The sequence below is a fragment of the Bicyclus anynana genome, chromosome 6 (genome assembly GCF_947172395.1).
Source record: "Bicyclus anynana chromosome 6, ilBicAnyn1.1, whole genome shotgun sequence".
Lineage (NCBI taxonomy): Eukaryota > Metazoa > Arthropoda > Insecta > Lepidoptera > Nymphalidae > Bicyclus > Bicyclus anynana.
In genome coordinates this window covers 18,581,600-18,606,809 of record NC_069088.1, presented here as the reverse complement: position 1 = coordinate 18,606,809, position 25,210 = coordinate 18,581,600, and the positions used below count along the sequence as shown (strand labels likewise).

Genomic DNA, 25,210 nt, shown 5'->3' with positions numbered 1-25,210 from the left:
ACCTCGACCTTCGGTCGGGAGTTTATGGTCTGGCATTATACCTAAGGACATAAAATGTCCTACGTATGTGATTTTGCCTGCCTTCGACCGGGGATTTGACTTAAGTAGATAACGATGGTGGCCGCGTGCGTAACTAACCCCCGACGGTGACTTAGCGTACTCCGGGGTCTGTGGTCAGGCCTCCAGCTACCGCCGCCCTTTGCTTTCCTGCGTCCGTTACTTTGCCTGCCCGGGCTTTGTCTGGGGATTTTACTTAAGTAAAAGTATTCACGTACAAAATTCGGCCGTGTCCATCATGACTCAGCCACAGCCCATTTTTTTCTCTTGACTTTATTTGACACGAACGACAGCAATCTGTCGTATTATGATATGTGGAGGAGACTACCTGCAGCTGCTGAAGTTGGACGTACAGCGCGTCACGGTTCAGTGTTTATATCATATAACGAGCAGAAGTAGAAAAACACAAACGCGTCACAGCCCATGTCATGCCTACTTGACCACTAGTGCAACGAACACGCCTCTCGCCGCCCGCCGCCGGGCGCCGCGTCACTCGACACGCGGCACTTACAGCTCTACCACGACTGCCTGCGCTCTGCCTCTCCACAGACAGTGATTAATTCAGTACACGAAGCTAAGGCCTCAATAAACTCAACGCCTAAAAACTATGGATGGAATGAGCCTCGTCTTTAAGGCTATGTCGTACTAATTCCTCAGTCCTAACATTAGTCTTCATGACTTCTTGGAGGAGAATTGTTATCAAGAGTGTGTTTAATGTGCAGTCGCGACGCAGTGCTAGTGTGAGTCATGCTCGCTAGGCCACGGCGACGACTTCGCGCGGCCTTTCCTCATTACGCGGGCTTTGGTCTGTTCGAGCATTGCAACAGCGCTGCGCTGCGGGTTGGGCAACTCCGCTGGGCAGTGGGCGCGCGGTGGGCGCTAACTCTCGCTAACTCGCGCTAACTCTCACTAACTCGCGCTAATTGGTGAGGGTCGACGACCCTCGGCGGCCGTGGGCGGCGCGCGGCTACTAAATTAAAAATGCAGCTGTATGTATAAAACTATTTTTAAATTTTACGCACCTTCTTGTACTTACTTACTGTATTGTAACGATTTTCAAGTTAAGTTGTTAATTAACTTAACTTATACGTGAGCAGTTGTTGTTACTTAACTGGTGTTAAAGAGTGAGCAGCGCGATGGGATACGTGAGGCACCTCCACAGTACTCCCTCACTCAGTACCTGAGGAGCGACTGGCACATCGAGAGGGAAAGGAGTCGCTACATGTTAACGGAAAGTCGGCAATTAATTGAAAAAAGAAGTAGTAGTTTTGTCGAGTATAATATGTATTTGTAATGTAATTGAACCGGTGCGTAAAGTTTGTAGACAAGCAATTTGTAATTTGTACATTATTAAAATATATTTTTGATAATTGTATTTTTAAACGTGATCCCTGTCTAGATCTACTAGAACAGTTTAGTTATTTTCTCGCTTCCATTAGTTATTTTTGAATAGTTTTTAATGTGAATAGGCAGCAAACCTCCCGCCGGTCGCCCTGTGCAGTTGTGCACTGAAAGGCGATATCGGAGCAGCCGGCGAGGCGATTTCCTTTCGATGCTAAGTCACTTGCGGCAGAGGAAATGAACTCGGCGCGGCTTGCGGCTTGCGGCTTGCGGCCGAGTCACCGGCGAGTGTCCCACTGCACCGTAAGGATGTGCTCTCACATGCTGCATTCATGTACCTACATGTCAGGATAATAAGTAGTCAATAGACGGTTCCAGATAATTCTGCAATAATAAAATACCTAATGCAATATTTGTTCAGTTGTTTTGTACGATCAACGACGAACGGTTAAAGTATTTGTGATTTGAATTTGATGTTGGACACACGCAATCTGTCAAAAATTAAGTAGGTACATACTTTAGTTATTTACATAGCCTCTCTACAAGAACCCAATGCAGTAACCGAACAAAAATGTTTGTTCGTTCACTTCAATCGGCTTTTCGGTATAAATGGAGAATTACTTTTTCTACTATAATTTGCGACGGGCAAAAAACACGGGCTCGTAAAATGTAATGTAAGAATTCGTCGAGCGAGGCTTTGTGCGGCGCCTACCTGCGCCCCGCTCACGTACCTGCTGCAGCAGGAAGCGGTCTCGGTATCAATGGCACCCTCAGACAATGACATTAAATACTGTTAGATGTGTTTCTAGCGCATGAAAAATGAGGCGCTTAAAGAGGAAATTTATACACAACTCAACGTTAGTTGTGGTCAACAACGAACGTTATTTTAACAAATAATATCTAAATATCGTGTACAATGTCGAGTTGTGTGTTCAGGAAGTGTAAAAACTATACATCTATACATAAATATATAATGGAATTAAAGACAAAATTGTGCATGTGTGCGCTCAGTGTTGCAATCTATTAATCTGATCACTTTCTGCGGTGATTATGTAGAGACGTAACGATATATAGTATAAATTATCATTGCTTGACACAGTACAGTGCACAAGTACTGTTCGTAACTAATTATATTTTTCACTACTCTTGCTCAAAAACACTGTCATATTACCACTCCACAGCGGGGCTAAACAAGCATTTCAGCCTCTAGGGGCTAAAGTAATTTTGTTTTAATGATTTTAAACTTATTTCGTGGTTGTTCATTATGAATGTTATTTAAACGGGTACATACCACGATAAAACGACGAGATTTTTATTGTCGATATTTCGACCCTGTTGCATGGATCGTGGTCACGACGGGACTGAAGTTGCGAGATGAGAAGTGAAGTCATAATTTTGTTTTGGTAAGGCCCTGATTGTTTTGAAAAATAAATAAAAAACTTTAAATTGAAATGAAATGCATCGTTCTTGTCTGTGGAATGCGTTCATTTTTTATTTATTTTTTATTGGATTGCGAATAGAACGAGATTTTAAGACATGGGATGGGGGATTCTCATGTAAAAGAAAAATAAAATTAAAAAGCGAGAATTTAAAAAACAATCAAATCGGTCCAATCATACACAAAGCCCTGAACATCTGTACCGCTCGTGACTACAATCTGCTGTCAAACTTATCACATCAGCGTCCGGGCGGTCAGGCACGTCGCACGTCGCACGGCAGGCGAAGGGACAGGCAGGGAGCGATGTGATCCATCCTTCACCGCGGAATACTCGACGAGGTGCCCTCGACTGCACGTAGATAGGAAGTACTCGTATGCGTAAATTTGTCACCGCAAAAGTGACTTATAGGTCCAAAATAAAAATTACATTATGTCTCAACTGTCACACTTAAATCCTGAGTCAACAACTCTGCCAGCAGCTCTCTGTAGTCGAGTGGGCCGCCGACCGCGTCGTGTCCGTCGCCTTGTTATATCGATTTCTATGGAAATAACTAACAACGGCACAGCGCTGACGCCTGCTCGTTGAGTGGATCAGTGAAATTCGTAGAACTAGGTACTTAAAGGTATATAACTAATTGGCTGGCCACTGGCTACTGGCGATGGCGCCGATGTTCGCGGTGTGTGGCGTGGTGTGGCAGCGTAGTGACAAACGCGAGTCACGGCGACGGCTGACTGATGAGCTCGTGGAATACTATAGTCAAACTTTAGGTAAAATATAAAGATGCAGTTTTTTTTATTTTATCAAGTTTATTTTTAATTAATTGATCAACGATTAATTAAATATAAACTTGAAATTTTATCGAGTTACTCTAATTTTCTAAAAGTAATACAGTCAGCTCGTTCGGCCGACTTTCCGCGCACTAGTTAAAAATGTCATCAGCGTCCGCCCGCCGCCCTGACTGCCGCCCGCCGCCATGACTGCCGCCCGCCGCCCTGACTGCCGCCCTCCGCCCTGACTGCCGCCCGCCGCCCTGACTGCCGCCCGCCCTCAGCGGCGACCCGACGTAGCTCCGGGAACTGCTGCTGCTGTGGAGATGAGGCGGAGGTGAACATTGTATTATATGTACATTAGCTAGCGGCGGCGCGATGTTTTAGCTTTAAATAAAAATAGCAAATACTTTACAATATAGCGTATCCACACCTTCTACCCCACACGGCAAAGTGATGATCCCGACGTGATGTATTATTTTTAACGACCTGATCTCAAAAGGTAAAGGCGCAAACAGATCTAAGAATTTTTATTATTATCATTCGCATCAGTTCGAGATCCACGACCTGTCGGACGCGAGTCGTGCGATACGATTTTGAAATGGATCAGACTCTCCTTTGCCCCGACTACGAAACTGGGTTATTACTACTTTCTTTTAAGAAATTAAATATCACGTGCCTCAAATGACGAAAACATCGTGAGGAAACCTGCATATCAGAGAGTTTTCTTAACTCTCTGCGTGTATAAAGTCTGCCGATCCGCATTGGGCCAGCGTGGTGGACTACTGGCCTAACCCCTCTCATTCTGAGAGGAAACTCGATCTCAGCAGTGAGCCGAATATGGGTTCATAATGAATGATGATATGTATAAATACTAATGAACTGTAATGAACTGAACTTTAAGATAGATATAGGTTTAACCATTTCATTATAGACTGAGCAAATTTCTCGCTCCGGCGAGTAATTGAATAATCTAAATCATTCTATATTAATTGTCATTTTGAGATATTTTGGAATGGTTAAAAAATTGTATCTACAATTAATATGAATTACGAGAATACGACCGTTTCCTAACATTTTATTATTTGAGTAAAAAGTCGAAAGTAATGTTAAAAATAATAGTGAAAAAATTATTTCGACTCGAACACGTATTTCCCGAGATAAGCGCTAAAATTACAGCTTTCGCCATTAGTAATAAATCGGGGCGAAGGAGAGTCTGATCCGTTTCATTATCATACGCGCTTTATGAGTAGAAGAGAGGACTATAGTATAGACTAGCTGTACAATGTACATGGTTAAACTTCGGGTAGCGTTTAAGTTATCATCTTATTGTTATCTTGCTTTTAGTTAAAATATACCCCGCAGCAGTAGCGCGGAGAGGAATTAATGATGACGGTCCGCGAACATTTGCAGAGCTGCGCTCGTGCCGCGCGTGCCAGACTGTCAGCTTCTCCGACTACTTCATCTTTAGAAAAACTTAGGAAACTGCTCGTTAATATTTTGACAGATGGGAAAAACGGGGGCGAAGGGAAAGACTTACGAATAATTGTATCATCAGATGGTTTACTCATTGTGTGCGTGGTGCCATCGGCGTCTTCATACTCGAGTATGTCCGAAGCAGCGAGTCGTTCGGTGGATATCTTTAATTTACATACGTGATAGATCAAAACCGAACATATTCTCAATGTAATATAAACGTGACATTTTAAATTGTTGTACAAATAAAATTTAAGGCCAACATTATTGATACCGAAATCAAATACAGTAAACGATGATTAGGTATAGGTTTAACAAAGTAGATCAAAGATAAAGCGGCGACGTTTTATCGGCGCGGTAATGATTGGGACAAACAAACACGGCGCGAGATAGCGACGTACTGTCGACACCGCGCCCACCGCCACCGCGCTGCCACACGATACGACACGACGCGACACGACGCGACGCAACTCGACACGACACGATACGATGCAACGCGACGTCAGCGCCGGCACAGGCTCGACTGGCTCGTCAGTCAGTGCCGCAATAAAACTTAACGACCTCAAGGCTCAAACATTAAAACCGTGGCGATGACAAGTCAGTCGTTACTGAGCCGCGGCACGGCGCGCGGCGGTACATAACTACACCGTCATTAAACTTTTATTTGGAACAAGTTTCATTTCAGTTTTATTTCTTCTTACTAATTGCATGCTTAGAATATCTGTTTATTTTCATTTCTATTGTTAAGATAAATCAAAGTTTAATCTTAGGTACCTTTCTGTGATTAAAAAATGAGAGGCTCTGTCCTCCAGACTGCCTGTATCTCAAACAACGAGAATTTCTTCCGAAAACATACTCATTTATAGACAAACAGACGTAGTGTTCTGACTTCGTTTGCGCCGAATTACTTTGTAACGATCATGCATTAATGGCGTAACAAAACTTAATGCTTAACATTTGTCTTTGCCGTAGTCGAGTAAAAACTAAAAATCGAGATAGGTTCGTTTTAACCTGCAATAGCAAATATTCTGGTGGGCAATTTTTGAAAATTTTTTTTCACACTGATCACTGCAGGACCGAAAGCTTCAAAAGCATGTCCATTAGTGTATCGGCACGTGCAGTAGCTGTAGCCACAGAATACATATATGTATGTACAAGCTGCCGCTACAAGTTGTGCATGCGCTCGCGGCCGGCGCGCGGCGCTTCACCGCATTGAGAATGGAAACTTTCCTGGCAACGGCTTTGGGTTTCCATTCAAACTGAAAGAAGAGTTTTTTGTTGCATTTAAATACATTTCATAAAGTTACGGGGAAATAGGTTAGACATACCAAAATAATGTGTTCTTGAGAAGTGTCTGTCAACAGGCGCGCTCGGGGACGAGTCCTCCACCGGTGATCTATCAATTTATAGTCTGGCAAGTTCGTCGATAACACTCCTATGAAATGCGGGCGACTGGGGAAAGACTGCGGGTGTGAGATGGTGCGTGAGGGGAAGTGACGTGCATTAGTCGTGGATTTTTCATTCATCGCTACACGCCCCCCGGCCCGCGCCGAACATCGGGCTCTGTGCACGCCGCTCCGCCACTAATTCTTAATGGAATAAAATCTTGCAAAGTTCCAACTCATCGCGGAAAAGAAACGAATGAAATCGCTTTTAACCGACTTCAAAAAAAGGAGGAGGTTCTCAATTCGACGCGTATGTTTTTTTTTCTTCTTTTTTTAAAATGTTAAAAAGTAGTCCCAACGCTGCGGCGCGCATCTACATGCGGCGCCGGCAGTACGCAGAAGTGACCGCACAGTTGCACGCGGCACACGGCACGCGGCTACCTGGGCCACGAGCGCGTGCGCGCATGGAGCGGCAGCGCACGGAGCTAGCTCGTATACTTGGCCTTTCTCGTAACTTTTTTCTCTTATTTATTTCTCCTTTATTTTTAAATTTTTACCAACGTTATACATACAAACACTAATAAAGTTTTACAAAAAAAAATCGCGTATTGACTATTATTTATTTTATATTGCTTTATTATCATTATTCCGTGACACTCGGCCCTATATTACCTTCAATTTCAAAGATTTCCGAATAGTAAAAATATAATTTTGATATTATCGAAAACATTTCTAAATAAAACAATACATTTCTGATCAATCTTATAAGCAATAACCATTTACGTGAAAAATGTACTTTTCGCGAGCGGCTGCCGACATACTAAGCGATGTAGGTAACTGTGACCGCGCGGGCCGGTCGTGGCCTTATGAAATGTGTTGGATGTAGGTTCGCAGTTGCCGTGCCACAAAAATGTACCACTTCAAATAATAAATGAATAAATAACACGGTGCTGAGCTGCTGCCACCGGCTACCTAAGCTAAGCCTGTTTGAAGTGAACGAACTTCTTCGTTCTTCGCTGCCGTTTCTGCGACAGGGTCGTGGCCCAGCGGTAGGCTACGCATATAGGGCAAGTAATGTTAGGGCTAAATGTTTAAATAGTCAGCACTAGTTTTTGTGCCCACAGCGGCCGCGCGCTCATGCAAATTCCCAGATACTCTAGTTCCAGTAAATCGATTTTGGTTCTTCTTTTCTTTCTTTGTATTCTTTCCGGATGTTTTTGTTTACATGTTTAACAAGAACATCAGTCGTAACTTTGAAATAAGACCAATATTTCTTCCCCCCCTCCGAACAGTATTTTGAAGACTCTTGGGGCGGGCGGGGATCGAATCTATGTCTTCTTGGCGTCGAGACAAGCTTAAAATAAACGAATTTTTAATGTGAACCTATTCGACCTGTGACAGTGGCGTATCTTACATTTTTTTTATTCAATGTGAATATTTGATTGATTGTTAGTTATGCAAAAGCTAAAAATAACATAATAAAGTTTGTGTAGGCCAAAAGATATTGAACAACTGTAAAACTTTTCGGTCATTGCTGCGCCCAGAAAAAGCTGAAGTAAAATGTAGAGCAGCTCAGTTAATGACGCGAGAGACGATCTGCTGAGCGCCCGACCCGGCGCGGAGATCAATGAGCCATCTCAACACAGGGTCATGGCCACTCCGCGCGCGCTCTCCGGGCTGAGACGGGCAGTCAGTCGCGGTCAGATATCTGTTGGTGATGAGCCTGTCTGCCAGCACGTGTAGAGCAGAGACAACTCATTATAATGTCTGTGCAAAGCATACTGGTACGTATAGCGGCGTCTATCACCGCATAGTGTAAAGGTTCTCATCTTCTCTCTTCTCTCTCCAATACGACACTATGTATTTAAAACCAACCTCGGTAATAGAGTCGTCAAATTTATTGAGTGTGAAATGTGTAACAGTCGGTGCGTATTGCGTATTGCGTATTGCGTATTGCGTATTCCGCCTGCTCGCGATGTGGGTCGTGTCCTCCGCTGAATTATTGAAGATGCGAATCGAAGCGGAGCTGTAATATTCATTTTGGCATTTCGACACAATCGCCCCCTCCCCGCCGCCCCCGCCCCCCGCGGTGTAATGTTTACGGATCGTCTACATAGTACATGGAAATTAAAGTCTACGTTGCTAGTCTAAACTTTACAATTATCTCAGATACAGTTTATTTGATCAATCGGGGACTTAAATAAATAAGTTAAATATTAGTATACACAGGCTCGGATCGAATCCGCGTACCTACTTTCTATGTATTACTTATGAGTTTATTATATTTCTTAGAAAAGAATATTCTGCGCCTTAAAAATTGCAAATTAAAGTCAAGTCGATGTGGGTTCCTCGTGAGATCACTGAGTCATCGGCCACAGCGTGTTCGGGGAGTCAGTGACAGATAGCGGGCATGGACGGCGCGGCGTGAGTTGGCACAGCGGCACGGCGATACTACGGCACGGCGGCTCAGCGCGGCACGTTACGACCGCGGCACGGCGCGGCACGGTACTACGACGGGACGCGAGGCGACCGCAGATCCGCCGGACGTGCCCTATTCCGCGCCATTGACTTCGGTCGCTTACATAATGAAAACGTACGCGACGTGCCCTTCGAGCGGAAACTTACCGAGGAGCTAGCGTACTCAGCCGAGCAGGTAATGTGGATGATAGCGGACTGATGAGAGGGCGCGGAGGGCACGGCGCCTCAGGAGCAACGGCCAGTGGTATCATAATCGAAACGTCTGAGATACCGAGGTGTAGCGTGATTTTGCTTATCGGAGGTAGGTAGGTACAACCAGTTTAAACAACATGTTTATCCTTGAGGTATTCGATTCGTTCCCCACCCGTCGGACCGTTAATGTCGGACCCTTTCCCAATTCTTAGTTGAAGATGAAATTTTAATTTTGACACAAAGTCATCAGGGTTAAACAAAGAAACGCGAAGTGGTGTCAGTTAAGTACAGCGAAGCTTGTACATGTATAGGTACACCTATTCTGACTAAATGATTAATTGTTACAGTTGAACACAGGTGCGTTATTGGGTATTGCGTATGGAAGAAAACGTAGAAAGATTTAATGCGAACACCTTCCAGTACCGATTTACTATCATGTGAATCGACGAACTTTATTAATCTGTGGTACGTACCTACTTGCCTAATCGGAGGCTGAGTGCTGTTTCGCGCACAGAGGAGCTGACGCCGAGTACAGGGAACATTCGCATGAAACAGTTCGGCGTCAGCAAATAAAAAGCGAAAGCTCTGTAAAAGCTGAGTGCAGCGCGAGGCCCGAAAGCACACGCACATTTTATTTTGGTCCGGCCGCGACACTCCGGCACTGTAATGGCTCTCCGGGGAGCTGCTAACCTGAAGTTCGACTCACGAGCGCTCACTGCGCGCTGTAGGCTCCGGCCGCACGTGACCGGTCGGCGACCGGGCGGTACACGCACCGTCTGTGTTCATTCGTGTCTAGTTCATGATTTTAGATTTAGAATTATGTTAAAATATTCTAAGTGTCGTAAGTCAACTTAATATATTTGAGCGAAACTAAATCCAGCTACGCGTGCTAGTTATCTAGCTGTCGTATGGAGTAACTTTGTTAATATAAAACAACTTTCCAGAAATGAATTCGAGTGTAGTCTCGGTATTTTTTGTTCATTTTTTTAGTACATAAAATAATAATAAAATACTTAAAGCTAAAAGAAAGTGCAATATAAACCACCAACATAAACCAATTTGTAAGGTCAATTACAGAAAACGAAATTACTTATTTTGAGCTGAAGTCTAAGGTAAGTAATTAAATCATTGAATCAATCATGGTCGCCCGGGCGAGGGCGGCGGCACGGAGTGTGTCCGGGGCGTGCTCGCGCCGCGTGCGGTCGGGGCCTGCGCCGCGCCCGTAAGCGTGCGATAACAGGCGCCGGTCGTTGCGCGGTGTTTACGATTATGAAACGCGCTATCTGGCGGAGGCGGCGGCGGCGGCGGGCGCAGCTCATGCATATGCGAGCGCTGCACGGGGCGCGTCACAGTACGCAGTACAGTCAGTACCAGTGGGCACGGCGCGGCATTCGGCGCGCTCTCACTTGCACAATAGGAACACTGTGAGTGCCGCGGGCATGCGGCGACTCCTGGCGTTGCATAACATTCACATGGCGCTTGTGTTACACCTTTTCGAGGTATGTTTCGAGTGGTTAGACGTCATCGGTCCATCTCAAGGTTCGAGCAACGTTACGCTTTCCGGAGAGGGGTCCCCAGGGGCTACCTTGGTACCCTAACGTCCACCGACTCTTTGAACTATGAGCTTCGCACTTTGGTATGTGGTTCAAACGGGTTCTTCTTCTTCTTCTTCTTCTATCCTGGGCCTTTTCCGCACTTGGCCATTTGTGTTTGGCCGTTGTACGTTGGTCCCTTTGGTGCTGGTCCCCGCCGGAGTTACTCCAGCCAGCCGAGCTCGCTCCAGAAGTTTAGCAGGCCGCCCAGGTCGCCGAACGCCTCATGGAGTGTTGCTGGGGATCCAATGTGTGCTGCGCGTTGTACGGATACACCTCTGCATCTAAGCATAACATGTATCGGGGTTTCCTCTTCCTCCATGCATGCTCTGCACAGAGGACTGTCGGTTATACCTAGAACCGAAAGGTGTTTATTTAGTGAACAGTGCCCTGTCATTAGTTCTGTTACCGTTTTGAGTTTGCTACGTTTAAGATTAAGTAGTTTTGTTGTTAGTCGTGGGTTGAGGTTTGGAAAGGCCTCCCTAGTATGTTTGCACTCATTTGTTTTGGCCCATGACTCTGCATGTGACATCAGCGTGTCCCTGCGGAGCCATGTTTTGTACTCACTGAAGGGTATTGGTACTATAGGAAGTGGTCCATTAACCTTCAGTGTTGTACCTTTGCGTGCGAGTTCGTCTGCTCTGTCGTTTCCCGTGTTACCGTTATGACCCTTCACCCATTTTAGTGTGACGTTATTTGTTTTTGTTAAGTTTGTTAGAGCTATGTGACAGTCTGAGATAAGCTTTGAGGAGGTCGTGTGTTTTTCAAGAGCTTTTAGTACTGCTTGACTATCACTGCATATGTTTATATTAAAATTTGTTACCTTTCTAGCGTTCATTGCTAGAGCCGCAGTTGTGATTCCAACGCATTCGGCCTGGAAGACGGAGTTGCTCTTACCCAGTGCTTGTGTGATGTTTATGTTGAACTCTGGACAGTAGACTCCAGTACCTGTTCCTGTGTTTGTTTTTGATCCGTCTGTGTACACTTCCACTGTGTGTGCATTTGGTTTTGTTTCCGTATCATTTATGATGATGTTGTATTTCTTATCCATCAGGTGTTGTTTCATTGTTTTGTCACATATCCACCCTAGGTTTGGGTGTTTTGCCATTTCTTTCATTAATATGCTTGCATGGCCTGTGTTCGTATCTTTCCATTGCCCGCTAGATTTTAGTCTGAGGGCTGTTAAAGTTGCTTCCTCTTTAATACGTAGGTGAAGGGGTGGTATTCCCAGTATTACCTCTAGAGCGGTTGTGGGTGTTGTACCCATGCTGCCTGTTATTGCTAGACATGCTTGCCTTTGGAACTTTTGTAGTTCTTGCTGGCTTGTTGTTAGTAGTGTTCTAGGCCACCAGATTATGGAGGCATAGGTCATAGAACTTCTTACCACTGTTTCATATAGCCATTTCACTATGTGTGGTTTAAGGCCCCACGTTTTCCCTATCATGCGTTTGCATTGAGTCATGATTATGGTTGATCGTTGGATCTTTGTGTCTATGTGTTTCTTCCAGTTCAAGTTTTGGTCCATTATTACCCCTAAATATTTTACCTCAGTGGATAGTGTTAGGGTTGTATTGAATAGTTTAGGTAGTTTCTTGAGGTCAGGCTTCCTCTTGTTTGTAAAAAGTATTAGTTCTGTTTTCTTTGGGTTTACAGATAGTTCATTTTCTGTGCACCATCTTTCTATTTGTTTAAGTGCATTTTGCATTATGTTGCCTAATGTGTTTTCATGTTTGCCGCTGATGAGTATTGTTATGTCATCCGCGTATCCTATCGTGGTGTAGCCTTTGGCGTTCAGTTTCCTTATCAGGTCATCCACCACCATGTTCCACAGGAGCGGCGATAGGACGCCGCCTTGAGGGCAGCCCTTGGCCACTAGGCCATGTATCTTGCCATTTATGTCGATTTGTATAACTCTTTGTTTTAGGAGTGCATTTATCCATTTTCGCGAAGTCAGAGGTACCTTGTACTTGTCCAAGGATTGATCTATGCTTTTAAAAGTGGTTCTGTCAAAGGCACCCTCTATGTCAATGAAGGTTGCTAGTGTTGCCACTTTGTTTTCTAGATTGTGTTCGATTTTGCTCACTACCGTGTGTAGTGCTGTTTCTGTCGATTTTCCTGTGCAGTAAGCATGTTGGTTTCTGTGAAGGGGCGTTTTGCTTAGCACCCCATCGCGTAGATATCTATCTCCTAGCCTTTCTAGGGTTTTCAGTAAGAAGGATGTAAGGCTAATTGGTCTGAAGGATTTTGGGTTTGTATAGTCGTTTTTTCCTGGTTTTGGGAGGAAAATGACTTTGACCGTTCTCCACGTTTGTGGGATGTATCTATGTGCTAGACATGCTTTAAATAAAGTCGTTAGCCATGGTGTTAGTTGTTCTGTGCCCCATTGTAAGAGAGCTGGAAAGATTTCGTCAGTTCCTGGTGATTTAAAGGGGTGAAAGGAGTTAATTAACACACTATATATATATATATAAATATAATTATAAAGGTATATATATGTATAATTATTTATTATGTTCTTATTATTAATTATCAATTAGTAACACTTCTTCTTGTTGTTTCCGCCCGCGTCACCACATGGCTCCACGGAAGACCAGCGCTGCGCTGGTGCATCCATCACTAGCGTAGCACATGCTGAGTGGAGACCATTTTGGTACCACACACATCATTTTTTTTTTTTTTTTTTTTTGGATTTAATTTAATCATTAGTTTAATATCTTTAAATTATTAGTTTACTATATTTTTAAAATTTCTGTCTTTTGTTTTAGGTATTTGTTGTCTTTTGTGTATTATGTGTGTGTGTCCAAATAAAAAAAAAAATTTCTTTCTTTCTTTCTTTCTTTCTAATTGCCCACTTTAATCTGTCTTTTGTCACTATGCTGTTTGCTAGTTCCCAGTCGTCAGCCGTTGGTGGGACATTGTGTTCATTTTTCCATGCTGGACTGTTTATTATTTTGCAGCCAGGAAAGTGTGTATCTATCAAAGTTTCACTTATTTCTTGATCTGTGTTTGTGTATGTGCCATCTGCTCTCTTTAGTGAGCCTAGGGTAAGTGAATGGTCTTTCGATAAGATTTTCCTCACTTTGTTTGTATTATCATAGGAATCGATGTTTGTGCAGAATTTGCGCCACGCTTTAGTGTCTTTCTGCCTGACGATATGTTTATATTCATTCTGGTTGTCTTTGAAAGCGTCCCAGTCTGAGGGTTTCCTGGTGTTTTTCGCTTTGTTGTATAATTTCCTTAATTGTTTCCTTCTGTGTTCAAGCTCTGGGCCCCACCAGCTGTGTATTGGGGTTTGTTTTGTTGCATGTGTTTTTAATGGGCAAGCTTTTTCGAAGCTACTTTTTCTCATTTGTTTCGTTATTTTGTCAACTACGTTGTTAATTTCGTTAATATTGTTCAGTTTTGCCATTGTCAAACTGCCTGTTGTATAGTGTAAAAGGCGTTTGTAGGTATGTGTGTTTGTCTTCCTTGGGTTTCTCCATGGAGTGTCTTGTTTTTTGATTAGGTTTATTTCAAAACTTATTCTGCGATGGTCGCAGAGTGATAACTCTTGACATACGTGCCAGTTGGTTACTCTGTCTTCAATGTTGTTAGATGCGAGGGTGATGTCCACTATCGTTTGAAATCTGCTTGATACGAAAGTTGGTTCTTTCCCCCTGTTTAGAATGCTAAGGTTAGTGGTTAATAGGTATGAGATTAGTTGCTCACCTCTCTTGTTGTTGTCTTCACTGCCCCATAGGGAGTGGTGTGCATTTGTGTCCACTGCTATTATGAGGTCAATGTTGCCTTCTTCACAATATTTGATGAGGTTCACGACCTGTTGCGGTGGTATTTGTTCTTCAATTGGTAAGTATAGCGATGCCAGGATTAGCGGCCGGGCTGGCGCCTGCGACGAAAGAGGCGTTCCTTTTTGTATTCTTACTGTAGTTAGGTCTCTGTAACAGTATTGGGTTAATAGTGTCGCTGCAATGCAGCGTGGCATATAAATACATGTTCTAGGCGGTTCGTTAAGGCTATTATAGAGTAACTTACCGCTGCAGTTGCTGAGTCCGCATACCGTGTTATTCCTGACCCACGGCTCTTGGATCAGGGCTATGGTGTCAGCGTGGACCTCCAGCTGTCGCCGTAGAGCCGCTACAGCCAGTATTTTGTGCTGGAGGTTGGCCTGCAGCACTTGTATGGTACTGAACGCTAAAAGAGAATCAGTTTGGGTGGGCCCCAGGGGCCCACTCTTGGATGAAGATGTTTAGATGGTCCATGGAGCCATCTGAATCATCAGAGTTCACTTTCTCCGACTCACGGCATCGTTCCCATGGTGTCCCATCCGAGGAGGGTGGTGCACTAGGTCCGGGTGCCGTGAAGTCGGGTTCAGTGTTGTCTGAGATGTTTTTACTGGGGGTTTTGGTAACAGAGGCCTCTGTCTTTGAGTCAGCTGCCTTTGTTCCCGTTGTTTCGGTCTCCATCTTAGAGGCGGGAGGGAGGTCCCACCCTGGTGGTATCTCACTCAGTTCTTCATTCCGGAAGAATCTGAGATAGATGGAGCCGGTCATGTAGGCCATCCTTCTCTCATGTGAGAGGATTTTCTCGATTTGTTCCTGGGGTATTCCCATAACTAGGAATACTCCAGGAGGCCGGCTGTTTGTCCTCTTGTAGTTGTACAAAGACCATGATTTTACATCGTAGGCCGGGTTTTGACGGCTGAGGACCCGGTGCAGAGTACCAATGTCCCCGTCGTAATCCGGCACATAAAGAGCCGTCTTGATCCGGCTTGGGATGTCGCATTGCCTTTGTACGACCACAGTGTGATTCTCCCGTGGTGACTTCAGCCGTGGGACGACTGCGTGTAGCCACTGGAGTGAAGGTTCATCCTTGCACCACAGTTTTAGGACGCCCTCACTTAAGATGGCCTTCCCTGTGAAGACTGGTGCATGGGTAAGAGGCAGACCCGGTATAGGGTCTTGTAGGCAGGTTCCAATTATCTCTTTTGAGATCTGGCTTTGGATGCCCGCCGCCTCCTGGTTTGTAAGATCGCTCTTTGGTTGTAGGGCGATCGCGACGCTAAGATGTGGTTGCGCCACACTCGCGTACGTCGCCCCAGCCCTTGTGCGTCTTTCCGTTTTTTGCCGTTTATGAAGTCCCCGGGGCGAGATCGTATCGTCAAGCCTATCCCGCTTTTTGCCGGACTGGCTCGTCGACGACGACGCCGCAGGGTTCCCGCCCTTGCCGTCGGCCTCACCGCCACTTCGCCCACTAGAATTGCAGGCGGCGGGGTGTGTCCGACGTTGGGCGGGGATGTTTAGACTTTGTGCGTTTGAATTGGGATTGAAAATGCCTTTGGCCGGTCTTGATGGGAACACACCCGTGGTATGGTTTGTCCCCGGACGTGAAGCGACATTCACCGCGGGTGAGCTGCCGCCGGATGTCGACTGCAGCCCAGTCCCACTTGGACCATCTGAGCCCCCTATCCGGTTATTACCTGTCACCTGGGTGTCCCCGCCCGTCCTTGCCATTGGCCTATTCAATTCCTCCCCTACTCGTTTGTTTGTCCGTTTTCGTCTTTTGTTTTTGTTTTTCCGCCTTTTGTGCCTGGGCACCACTTGGGTCCAGGCAGAGTCGAGATTCGGAGGCGGGAGTGCGGCAGCCAAGGAGGAGGTGTTTATCGTATTGTCCATCGTGTCGGTCAAGGTTAGTCGAGTGGGCTTTATTTGTGGGGTCCGTTGTTCTGGAATGGTGGTATGTTCATTTAAAGCGGGTCCGTCGGTCCGTTGGGAGTAGCAAATGGGTCGTTGGGCGTGCTGAGCACGAGGCGGTACCTTGCCCCCCCCAGAGTACGTGGGGCAGACCGCAGCCACGCTTCCGGCCGTGGCCGGTTGCGATGGCGCGGTGAGGGATTCCCCGTTTCCGGGACCCTCCTGGGTAGGTAAAATTACTTTTGGTGCCGTCTCCATTTTGGTTTGCAAAGGGTGAGTAGTTTTGTATAGTATTTGTATGTAGTAGTGTGGTGAGTGTAATGAGTGTTACGATGGGGGCGTGAAAGAGGTGGGAAGGTTGGGGTTTTATAGGTACGGGTTTGGCGTTACGGGATCATGGATAAAGGGTTGTAGGAACCTTGCCAGAGTTTGGAGTGTCTCTGGCCCGACCATTTTTTGGATCAGTCTTTCAGAGGTGATTTAGACCTCACGGTCACTGGTTACCGCTTCATGGTCACGAAGTGACCATGGCTGTGTCAGGTTATTTGCCGCCGCCTGAGGTTCGGCGTTGACCTTTTACAGTAGGTATGGTCCCTCCTACTAACCCTCCTCCTTTTGCATCCGGGCTTGGGACCGGCATGGGCGGAGTTAAACTCTTTGAACTATGAGCTTCGCACTTTGGTATGTGGTTCAAACGGGTTGCAGGAAGCCGCTATGCACAGGGTTCAAGACTGTGGTAAGTAACATCTAAAGACCACGTCAAGTATCTAGAAGTGTGGCTCGACAAAAGCATAAGCTTCAAGACTCATATCGTGTCAATATTTGCCCTTTCTGAGCTACGAGTGCCTACTCGTAGATCTCAATTCGCAAACATTGACAGAGGCACTGTGCAGGTTGATGCCGACAAGGGGTGGGTCCTCGAGCGAGCAGAAGAAGAGTTTTGGTGTCGGTTGCCACCTCAACTATCCTTTACGGGGCGCCTCTGTATAAGGAGGCCATGATGAATGTGGAGCTGTACCGTAAAAAAACTAGAGACAGTACAAAGACGCCGTGCGATAGGAGTAGGCGGTGCCTACCGCACAGCCTCGACAGAAGACAGCTGGAAGCTAATCCCTGATTTAAAATCTTGGCTACACAGGAAGCATGGGGAGGTAGACCGCTGGCTTACACAAGCTCCTAGTGGACACAGCGTGTTTAATACCTACCTAGTCGCCATTGGAAAGGTTCCGCATGAACAATGTTACTTGTGCGGAGAAGAGAACAGTTCGAGGAATGATCTATTTAAATGCCCGGGATGTGCAGACGTATATACGACGATAATAGAAGCCCAGGAAGCAGGGGAGATTAATGCGCAAACTCTTGTTGCTCGCATGTTAGCGAGCGAAGACTAGTGGCACAAATGCGCTAACATGCTCCAACAATGATGATACGGAGGGAAATGAGAAAAAGAGAAGAGCAAAAGGAACGCGAGGAATGATAACTGATCGGTCAGCACGAAGTATTGCTAGACGGTTCCGTGTTGACCGAGGAGTTGGCGGGAGGTTATTTTAGTTCGTGCGAGTCGGACATGCCGTGCCTGACGGCAGAAGTCCGTAGGGATTTTTTTCTCCCGGAGAATACAAAAAGGTAGCTAGTAATTAGCTATTATATTATACAGACTTTGTCACTTAACAATTTGGTATGAGTTACCGAGTCTGTTAGCGGCCTTACGGCTGGTAATCGAATGTTACAGTAAGTTGTCCGCTCGCCGGTGCTCCGCTTGAGCTAAAGTTTAGCGAGTTGTGTAGTTTGGTGAGTGGTGACTATTTAATGTATTATGGAGTTAGTGTGACGACTGTATCACTAGAGTTGGTGGCAATAGTAAGGAATTCATTGAAATATAATTATGTGTCTTTGCGTTGATTTTCGACTATGTATATGGAAATGTTGGCAGGTACCTGATCTGCGCCGTGGTGACAATCATGGAGGCCGCAAGAACTTCTCTTACAAATCCTGAAGCTATACGCGAGTATGTGATCCATATTTTTTTTCTGTGTTTCTGGGTAGGTAGGTATACCAAATGAAATTGCAATATCATGATTTATTGCTTGTAGTAAAGCCAACTCTATAAAAATATAACAGATTACCTACAACTTCATGTATTCAGGCTTCATTCGCACGAGAGTTAAAAAAGCGTTACATTACAAACCCAGCGTCGGCACTTTTATAACGTAAACGCCCAAAATAAAAAAGGGTAGTGTTTTAAAAACGTGTGAACTTATATTTGGAAATGCATTTGTTGTATTTGAAAGATTTTTTAACGTCCGTTAAAAAAAACTCTCGTGCGAATGACGGCTTAGGTACATATGACAGTTAAGTTCAGAATGCAGATACAGAACAAGCGGAAGTGCGAGAAGCCTTGTCACTAGTACATAATATAATAATGTATTCTGTGTCACTGGTAAGCGTTAGGTTGAAGTGGCGCCAGGTCGATATACTTACGTGTAAACATTAACATGTTAAAAATGTCTATGGCCTTTGCTACACGCCACAATATCCTACGTACAGGTACGTAATATAGTACCTGCCATGAGGATGTTCATATTTGAACGTTATTTTTCTTCATGCGTCTCTGTCACGTCACGTCACGTCACGTCACGTCACGTCACGTTACGTCACGTCACGTCACGTCACGTGTGAGTGAGCGGCGCGGAGTGTGAGCGCTGATTTCCTCGGGGGTAACGTCACAGCGTGCGCCACGGAGCGCGCGTGCTCACTTGCGCAGCAGCAGGAGGGCGTGCGCCGTGCGCCGTGCTCAATATTGTAAAGTGTAGTATACATTCGAATGCATATACTTATCGCAATCGCTTAGGGAAGTACATTCAGGTTTGCGTTTAGTTTTGCATTAGATGCGCGGTATGCATATTGATTATTGATTAAAAAAAAACATTTAAATTTCCAATTAAATAATGTTCTACGAAAGCTATTTTCTAAGCTTTCAAAAGTTGGATTGTTGGTTCTTATGGCCGTCGGACTATTAATGTATCACATGCCAATAGTCCATCTTTAAACCAACCAACACCTAACGCAAGTGTGAATGCACCATTATGTGTGTGTGTGTGTCGAACTCTATAATAAAATTGAACAAAACAATGAATTTTCTCGCTAAAATGAAGTATGAACTATGAGTGCACGCATTAGCTACAATACAATACAATACGGTACAAAGTGTACGAGCAAGTGAAGGGGAACTCGACGAGGAAGCCCAACAAGGCGCCCCTACTATCGCAGCTTGCAACCGAGCGCACGGCTGACATTACCGCAGAACTGAATCAATAACGTTCTGAATGAATACTTAGGCTAGTTGACACTTCTTTTTTAAATGGCCTTAAATTGTTCATTATCGTTTATTACATTTTTTTTATTAGATTGAATTTTTTTTTATATTTTTTGAGACGTGATTACATGATTTTAGTTTTTAATTTTAAATATGTTTTTGACAATACGAGTGCAATCGCCCGTCGACCATGATGGTCTATATTTCAACTGTTTCATGACGTCACTACAACAAATCCTTTACAAACGGAGCGTTTTACAAAAATATTATTTAACAATTAGTTTGACGTTTAGTGCATCAAGTGTGTTAGTGACATTTTTAAAAAATGCGTGATATTTAAATCAAGTTTTATAAGAAATCCTTAACTTTTATTAATTGATATCGATATATTTCGGACCCTTATTCCATTATATGAAATTAATGTTATTTACATTTTTGATGAGTCAACTACAAATGCATATGTTTTCTGTGGCGCTACTGAAAACGTAACATGACATCCTGCGCTACGTCTGCCGGCTCCCGGCTGCCCACCGGGCGGAATTGTTAAAAATGGAGAGCGGTTGGTGTGCGGACTACTGCGGACGAGAGCTCGTGTTTACCTGTACTGCGGGAACTTGCGATAGCGAACAATACGAGCTGCCCCACTGCCACTAATTGGCTACTGGGGATGTACTCGTAAACAACCCTTGGGTAACTCATCGGGCGGTACTAGTGTACTATGCAGACATTCATATATATTCGTGCTTAGGAACTTCGCAGAAGTTTCTTTATGAAGACGGATTAATTAATTATAATGTAGGTCTCTAAAATATGGTAGAGCTTTAGATTTAGTAGTAAAGTGTCAAAAAAATGCGCGCGCGAGTGTGTATTGTCTGTATGTGTGTATGTAATCCAACGTCAAGCAGAACAGAAACACGTTGTCTAACTTATTTGGAGACTCTTGACTTCAAGTTACTATTTTCAGGAAAGAAAAAAAATGTACTCAACATTTCATACCTGACTCAGAACTAGAACCTAGAATCGCATGTTGACAATTGTTGTTCATATCATGTTCGACATGTTCAATATAGACATATATTGCTCAGCGGAGATGCGTATCGTACAACAAACCGCGCCGCTAATTACTCCAACAGCGCGCCGATGGACGCAGCTATGCGAGGTTACGACTAAAAAACTTAGTTACGTTAAAAATGCAGCATCAGATGACCTCGCACTAGAAAATGCAGCGAGGCGAGGATGGGCAGCGCGGACGTTCATATGCAAAACGTTTTAATTTTTCTATATGTATGTTATTACACAGCATGAGTTTTAAAAAAAACACAACATAAGTTAAAACGTGAACTTAACGAACGATCAGGGTGACATCCAGCGTGAAGTTTAACTTATCTAAGGGAGATACAGAGATACAGAGCCATGATAGCCTAGTGGTATGACCTCTGCCTCCGATTCTGGAGGGTGTGGGTTCGAATCCGATCCGGGGCATGCACCTCCAACTTTTCAGTTGTGTGCATTTTAAAAATTAAATATCGCGTGTATCAAACGGTGAAGGAAAACATCGTGAGGAAACCTGCATACCAGAGATTTTTCTTAATTCTCTGCGTGTGTGAAATCTGCCTTGCGCATTTGGCCAGCGTGGTAGACTATTGGCCTAACCCCTCTCATTCTGAGAGGAGACTCGGGCTCAGCAGTGGGCCGAATATGGGTTAATAACGACGAAGAGAGATGCGTCACAGCCAAACGAGACATTTGCTTTTGCCCATTTCCTGAGGACCTTATAAATATAATATCCATTCAAATTAACGATCTCATTGAGCGCTTGAGCGGCATCTCATCCAACCTCAATTTTAGATAATGCACAGAGACTCAAGCCAAAATAGGCAGCAGGATAGCTGCCAAGAAACTTGGCGTCCTTAATAAGAGATTAAACCATGCGTCACACCTGAAAGACTTCGCTTATTAACCACTTATTTGTGTACCGTGATCAGCTTACTATTACATTCAGCGGATCGCGGCGTCTCAATGATCTATTGTGATGATTTGAGCTTTTTACCTGATATCTACCATAGTAGTACCTCCTTTGTTTTACGAACACAATTTTACGTCTACTAGTGTTTTGTATTTCTACCATAGAGCAGCGAGACGGTGTGATTGTCGGCATCCCTCTGAGGTTGACCTTCAGTTAGCGCATTATTGAAATGGTCTCGATAACCGCATGAGCTTCTCCATGCACATTAGGAAAGCTAGAAAAAAGGCTGCATACGTAATGCACCGCCTCTACTCGATGATTAACGTTAAAAGTAAATTGTCCCTCCGCTCAAAGCTAACGCTTTATAAAACTACGATCCGTCCGATCCTAACCTACGCTAGTGTAGTGTTCGCCCACCGTCCCAAAGCGACCCTTAAGCCGCTTCAAACTCTGCAAAATCGATTCCTACGGCAAATCACGGGCGCGCCGTGGTTTGTACGTAATAACGATCTCCATAGAGACTTAGAACTACCGTCAATAGCTAATCACATGAAACAGCTCTCTCAAAACTATTTTGAAAGAGCTGCCATCCATCCCAACCAACTAGTGGTTGAGGCTTGCAACTATACTCCCAACCTTAACGCTAACTCCAAGCAGAGACGTCCCAAAAACGTCCTTTACGATCCTGACGATGACATGACAACTGACAATGCTCCTCAGGCTGCGCTTATCAATCAAGACCTCGTTATTGTTCTCTATCAGGCATAATTATATTCGAAGCGCCTTTTAGCTTAAAAAATAAAACTCCAGCAAACTGATCTCCAATAAGAGTAGGTACTCGTTAGTTATTAATTACTGCGGGAAAATATCTTTGTTTACAGAAAAGCAAATGTTTTAAGAGGCGTGTTTTCACTTCTAAGGTTCAATTATTCTCGTCAAAATATTATTAGGACAGAGTTTTTTCGATCAAGTTAAAGTATCGGCGGAGACGGAACACGACGTCGCGAGTTGCTCTTGGAACACGTCAGGCGTCTCTGTACGAACGGCGGCACTTTCACTACAGCATTTTTCTTGTGAACTTTATTGATATAATAGATAATATGTTAAAATTATCTCAATGAGAATGTCACAAAAACACGAGTTTTATTATAAAACTCTTTAATATTATCTTTAACATGTATACAGAAATGAGTAAACTGCTTACTATAAATGCCCAGTTCTGGAATGCCCACGAAACATTTTCTGTCTTCAGATCATCTAAAAGAACAATCTATTACTACATTTTAACAACGTAAAAAGTCAATCCGATTGCGCAGCGACGGAACCGCGAATGCAATAATCCTAGTACAGCCAGTACAGCTAGTTGGCTTCACCGTTACCGACGGTGTCGTTAGTCGCTGTCGCCGGTCGCGCCGACGGTCGGCAGTGGGAACTGTCGCACGAAGCGGAACATAGCCCGCTAATAACGCTCGAAAGCCACCACTGCCACCCGCCACACGGCGCACGGTCGGCGGCGCGGGCGCGGGCGTGTGCCAAACGAGGGCGCATTGAGTGTAGCGGCCGTGCGCACTATCTCGCACAATAAAACTTTACACCAATTTGGGTGCCGTCGTTGGAACAATAGTGCCCCGAGTGATCGCCTCTTCTTGTGCCGTCGGATGCCGCAGGCTGGGAGTCACTGGACCCGATCACACACTCGAAATGCATTCGACATTTGATTCTGGCGCAAACTTAAAGTTAACATTTATGACATGCTTGGCCAAATTACGACAGCGAAATCAAATTGTCAAGTCTAACTCGCCTGTCATAAGCTTATCTATTTGAAGATGACATACATATTCTACCATCTGCATACTTCAGACTTCAGACCGAAAAGGAAGATAAGGTCGAGTTAAATACTTGCTCACTCAGTGTAATGACTTCGCTCAACAAGTAGAGTTGACTGTACAGTAGCAGTAGTTAGGTATGATGCACCCCAGCTAGTAGAACACCTAATGACTGTTTTCTGTGCTAATGGTAAAAATGTCCAATACCCTTGTATTGTTGAGTCGTTGAGTGCCGCTCGCTCCTGGCCGTGGTATAAAACGCTTTTTATACATATAATTATTAAGATTCGGTATACCGAACGTAAAAAGTGAGAGTCTTGATCCTGATCTCTCTGCCTTTATTCTGATCTGATATCAGGGCAATCTGTATATAATTATCTAGTTTAAGATTAAATTTGACAATGAAACCTGTTTTGTTCAAAAAATAAACACAATATTATGTTTCCCAGTTTACCTATTCAACTATAGTGACTATAGTGAGAAAGTGCGAGTATCTTAGTACTGTGTACACTGAGTTAGCTGCACCCGTTTCGTGTAGGTGATAGGTCGCCTGAAATAGAGCTCGAACAAAAAGTAAACAAGCATGAGAAATGGTTATCTTTCAAAACAAATCATCAAACATTCAGCTGACGAGTGGGCGCGCCGCTTCCTGCGCCGAGCGAGCGACGTCTGTAACTCTAGCCTACTTGACCGGACTTCCAAGGATCTTAAACTTCGACGGTATCTATACAGGATTATTTCATATATATTTTTTTATTTTTAGCCAGCCTCAGCAACAAAGGCTTCTGCGAGTTGTAAAAATTAGGTATCTTTTATTTTATATTCACGTCAGTCAAATCTGCGGGTTACCTGATATTAGATGTTTACCGCTCAGCGCTGGGCGTGTAACGACAGCAGCTCTGCCGTGGGCACCGGTGTGATGCAGTTTCGCTGTTCGTTCCTTACTTAGATAATTCTTAATAGCAATGCAAATGGCATATTTAGTCTGAATGTATGACGAAGACATGTTTAGATTCAAATTAGAAATGCATCGACTATAACTTTAGCCGACTAGTCGACTAGTCGATTAGTCGGTTGTAAAGATGTTGAATAGTCGGCCAAGCCGATCACGGTTTTGAAGATTTTCGTAAGGCTTAGTTTAGGTAAGTACAGTTGATTTAAGCGCTAGTCAAGTCAAGAAATTTAGCAGTTTACAGTTAGTAGACATCCGCTAAGGGCTGGAATAAGAAGTCGCTGGTGTCCGCTAGTATACTATAATAAGCAGCTTCAAATAGCGACTAATTTTTATGTATTGCGTCAACTTTGCACACGACGTTACCGTGAAGGAGAGGTCAGTTCCCATTTCATATGAGTAGGTACATTACATAGTAGTCCGGGAGTAATACCACAATACATAAACTTCTACATAAACTCTGCTATGTTGGTCGCCGGTCGCTGGTCCCAGGTCGCCGGTCGCCGGCCGCTCGGCTGCAGGCTTATCTCTCAGCTGACACAGCGCGGCGGGCTGCCGGCGCGCGACATTTATTTCCACATTTGTCTTCAAGTGTATGACGTCGTCTTGGCAGTTGCCGCGGTATTGGCAACAGCTCTAACTCCGTACTCCAGCACTTACACAACTGTTTCAGATAGTACACGCATCATTTATAATGTTCAGATGGGAACGAAACAGTTAAGTTTGTAGCTTG

General features: G+C 44.4%; 1 protein-coding gene and 1 long non-coding RNA gene across 2 annotated transcripts; both read right to left on the bottom strand.

The window, feature by feature from the left end:
* Window positions 1-327: 327 nt before the first annotated feature.
* Window positions 328-5,920, bottom strand: LOC128198199 (uncharacterized). The gene is made up of 3 exons (XR_008250928.1): window positions 5,145-5,920; window positions 2,690-3,922; window positions 328-1,736 (listed from the first exon to the last, which is right to left on the bottom strand). It is a non-coding gene; the product is annotated as an uncharacterized LOC128198199 (long non-coding RNA).
* Window positions 5,921-10,795: 4,875 nt separating this feature from the next.
* Window positions 10,796-14,758, bottom strand: LOC128198163 (uncharacterized). Its single transcript, XM_052882042.1, has 2 exons — window positions 14,436-14,758; window positions 10,796-11,081 (listed from the first exon to the last, which is right to left on the bottom strand). The coding sequence occupies exons 1-2, from the start codon at window positions 14,707-14,709 to the stop codon at window positions 10,891-10,893; spliced, it is 465 nt and encodes a 154-aa protein (XP_052738002.1). The 5' UTR covers window positions 14,710-14,758; the 3' UTR covers window positions 10,796-10,890.
* Between the last annotated feature and the right edge of the window lie 10,452 nt (window positions 14,759-25,210).

Bases quoted from the DNA above. Each gene is read 5' to 3' on its own strand.
- LOC128198163 (XM_052882042.1), bottom strand. From the start codon at position 14,709: ATGCCACGCTGCATTGCAGCGACACTATTAACCCAATACTGTTACAGA. The intron at 11,082-14,435 runs GTGAGCAACTAA...TTTCGGTTCTAG, and splicing joins TGAAGACAACAACAAGAGAG to GTATAACCGACAGTCCTCTG.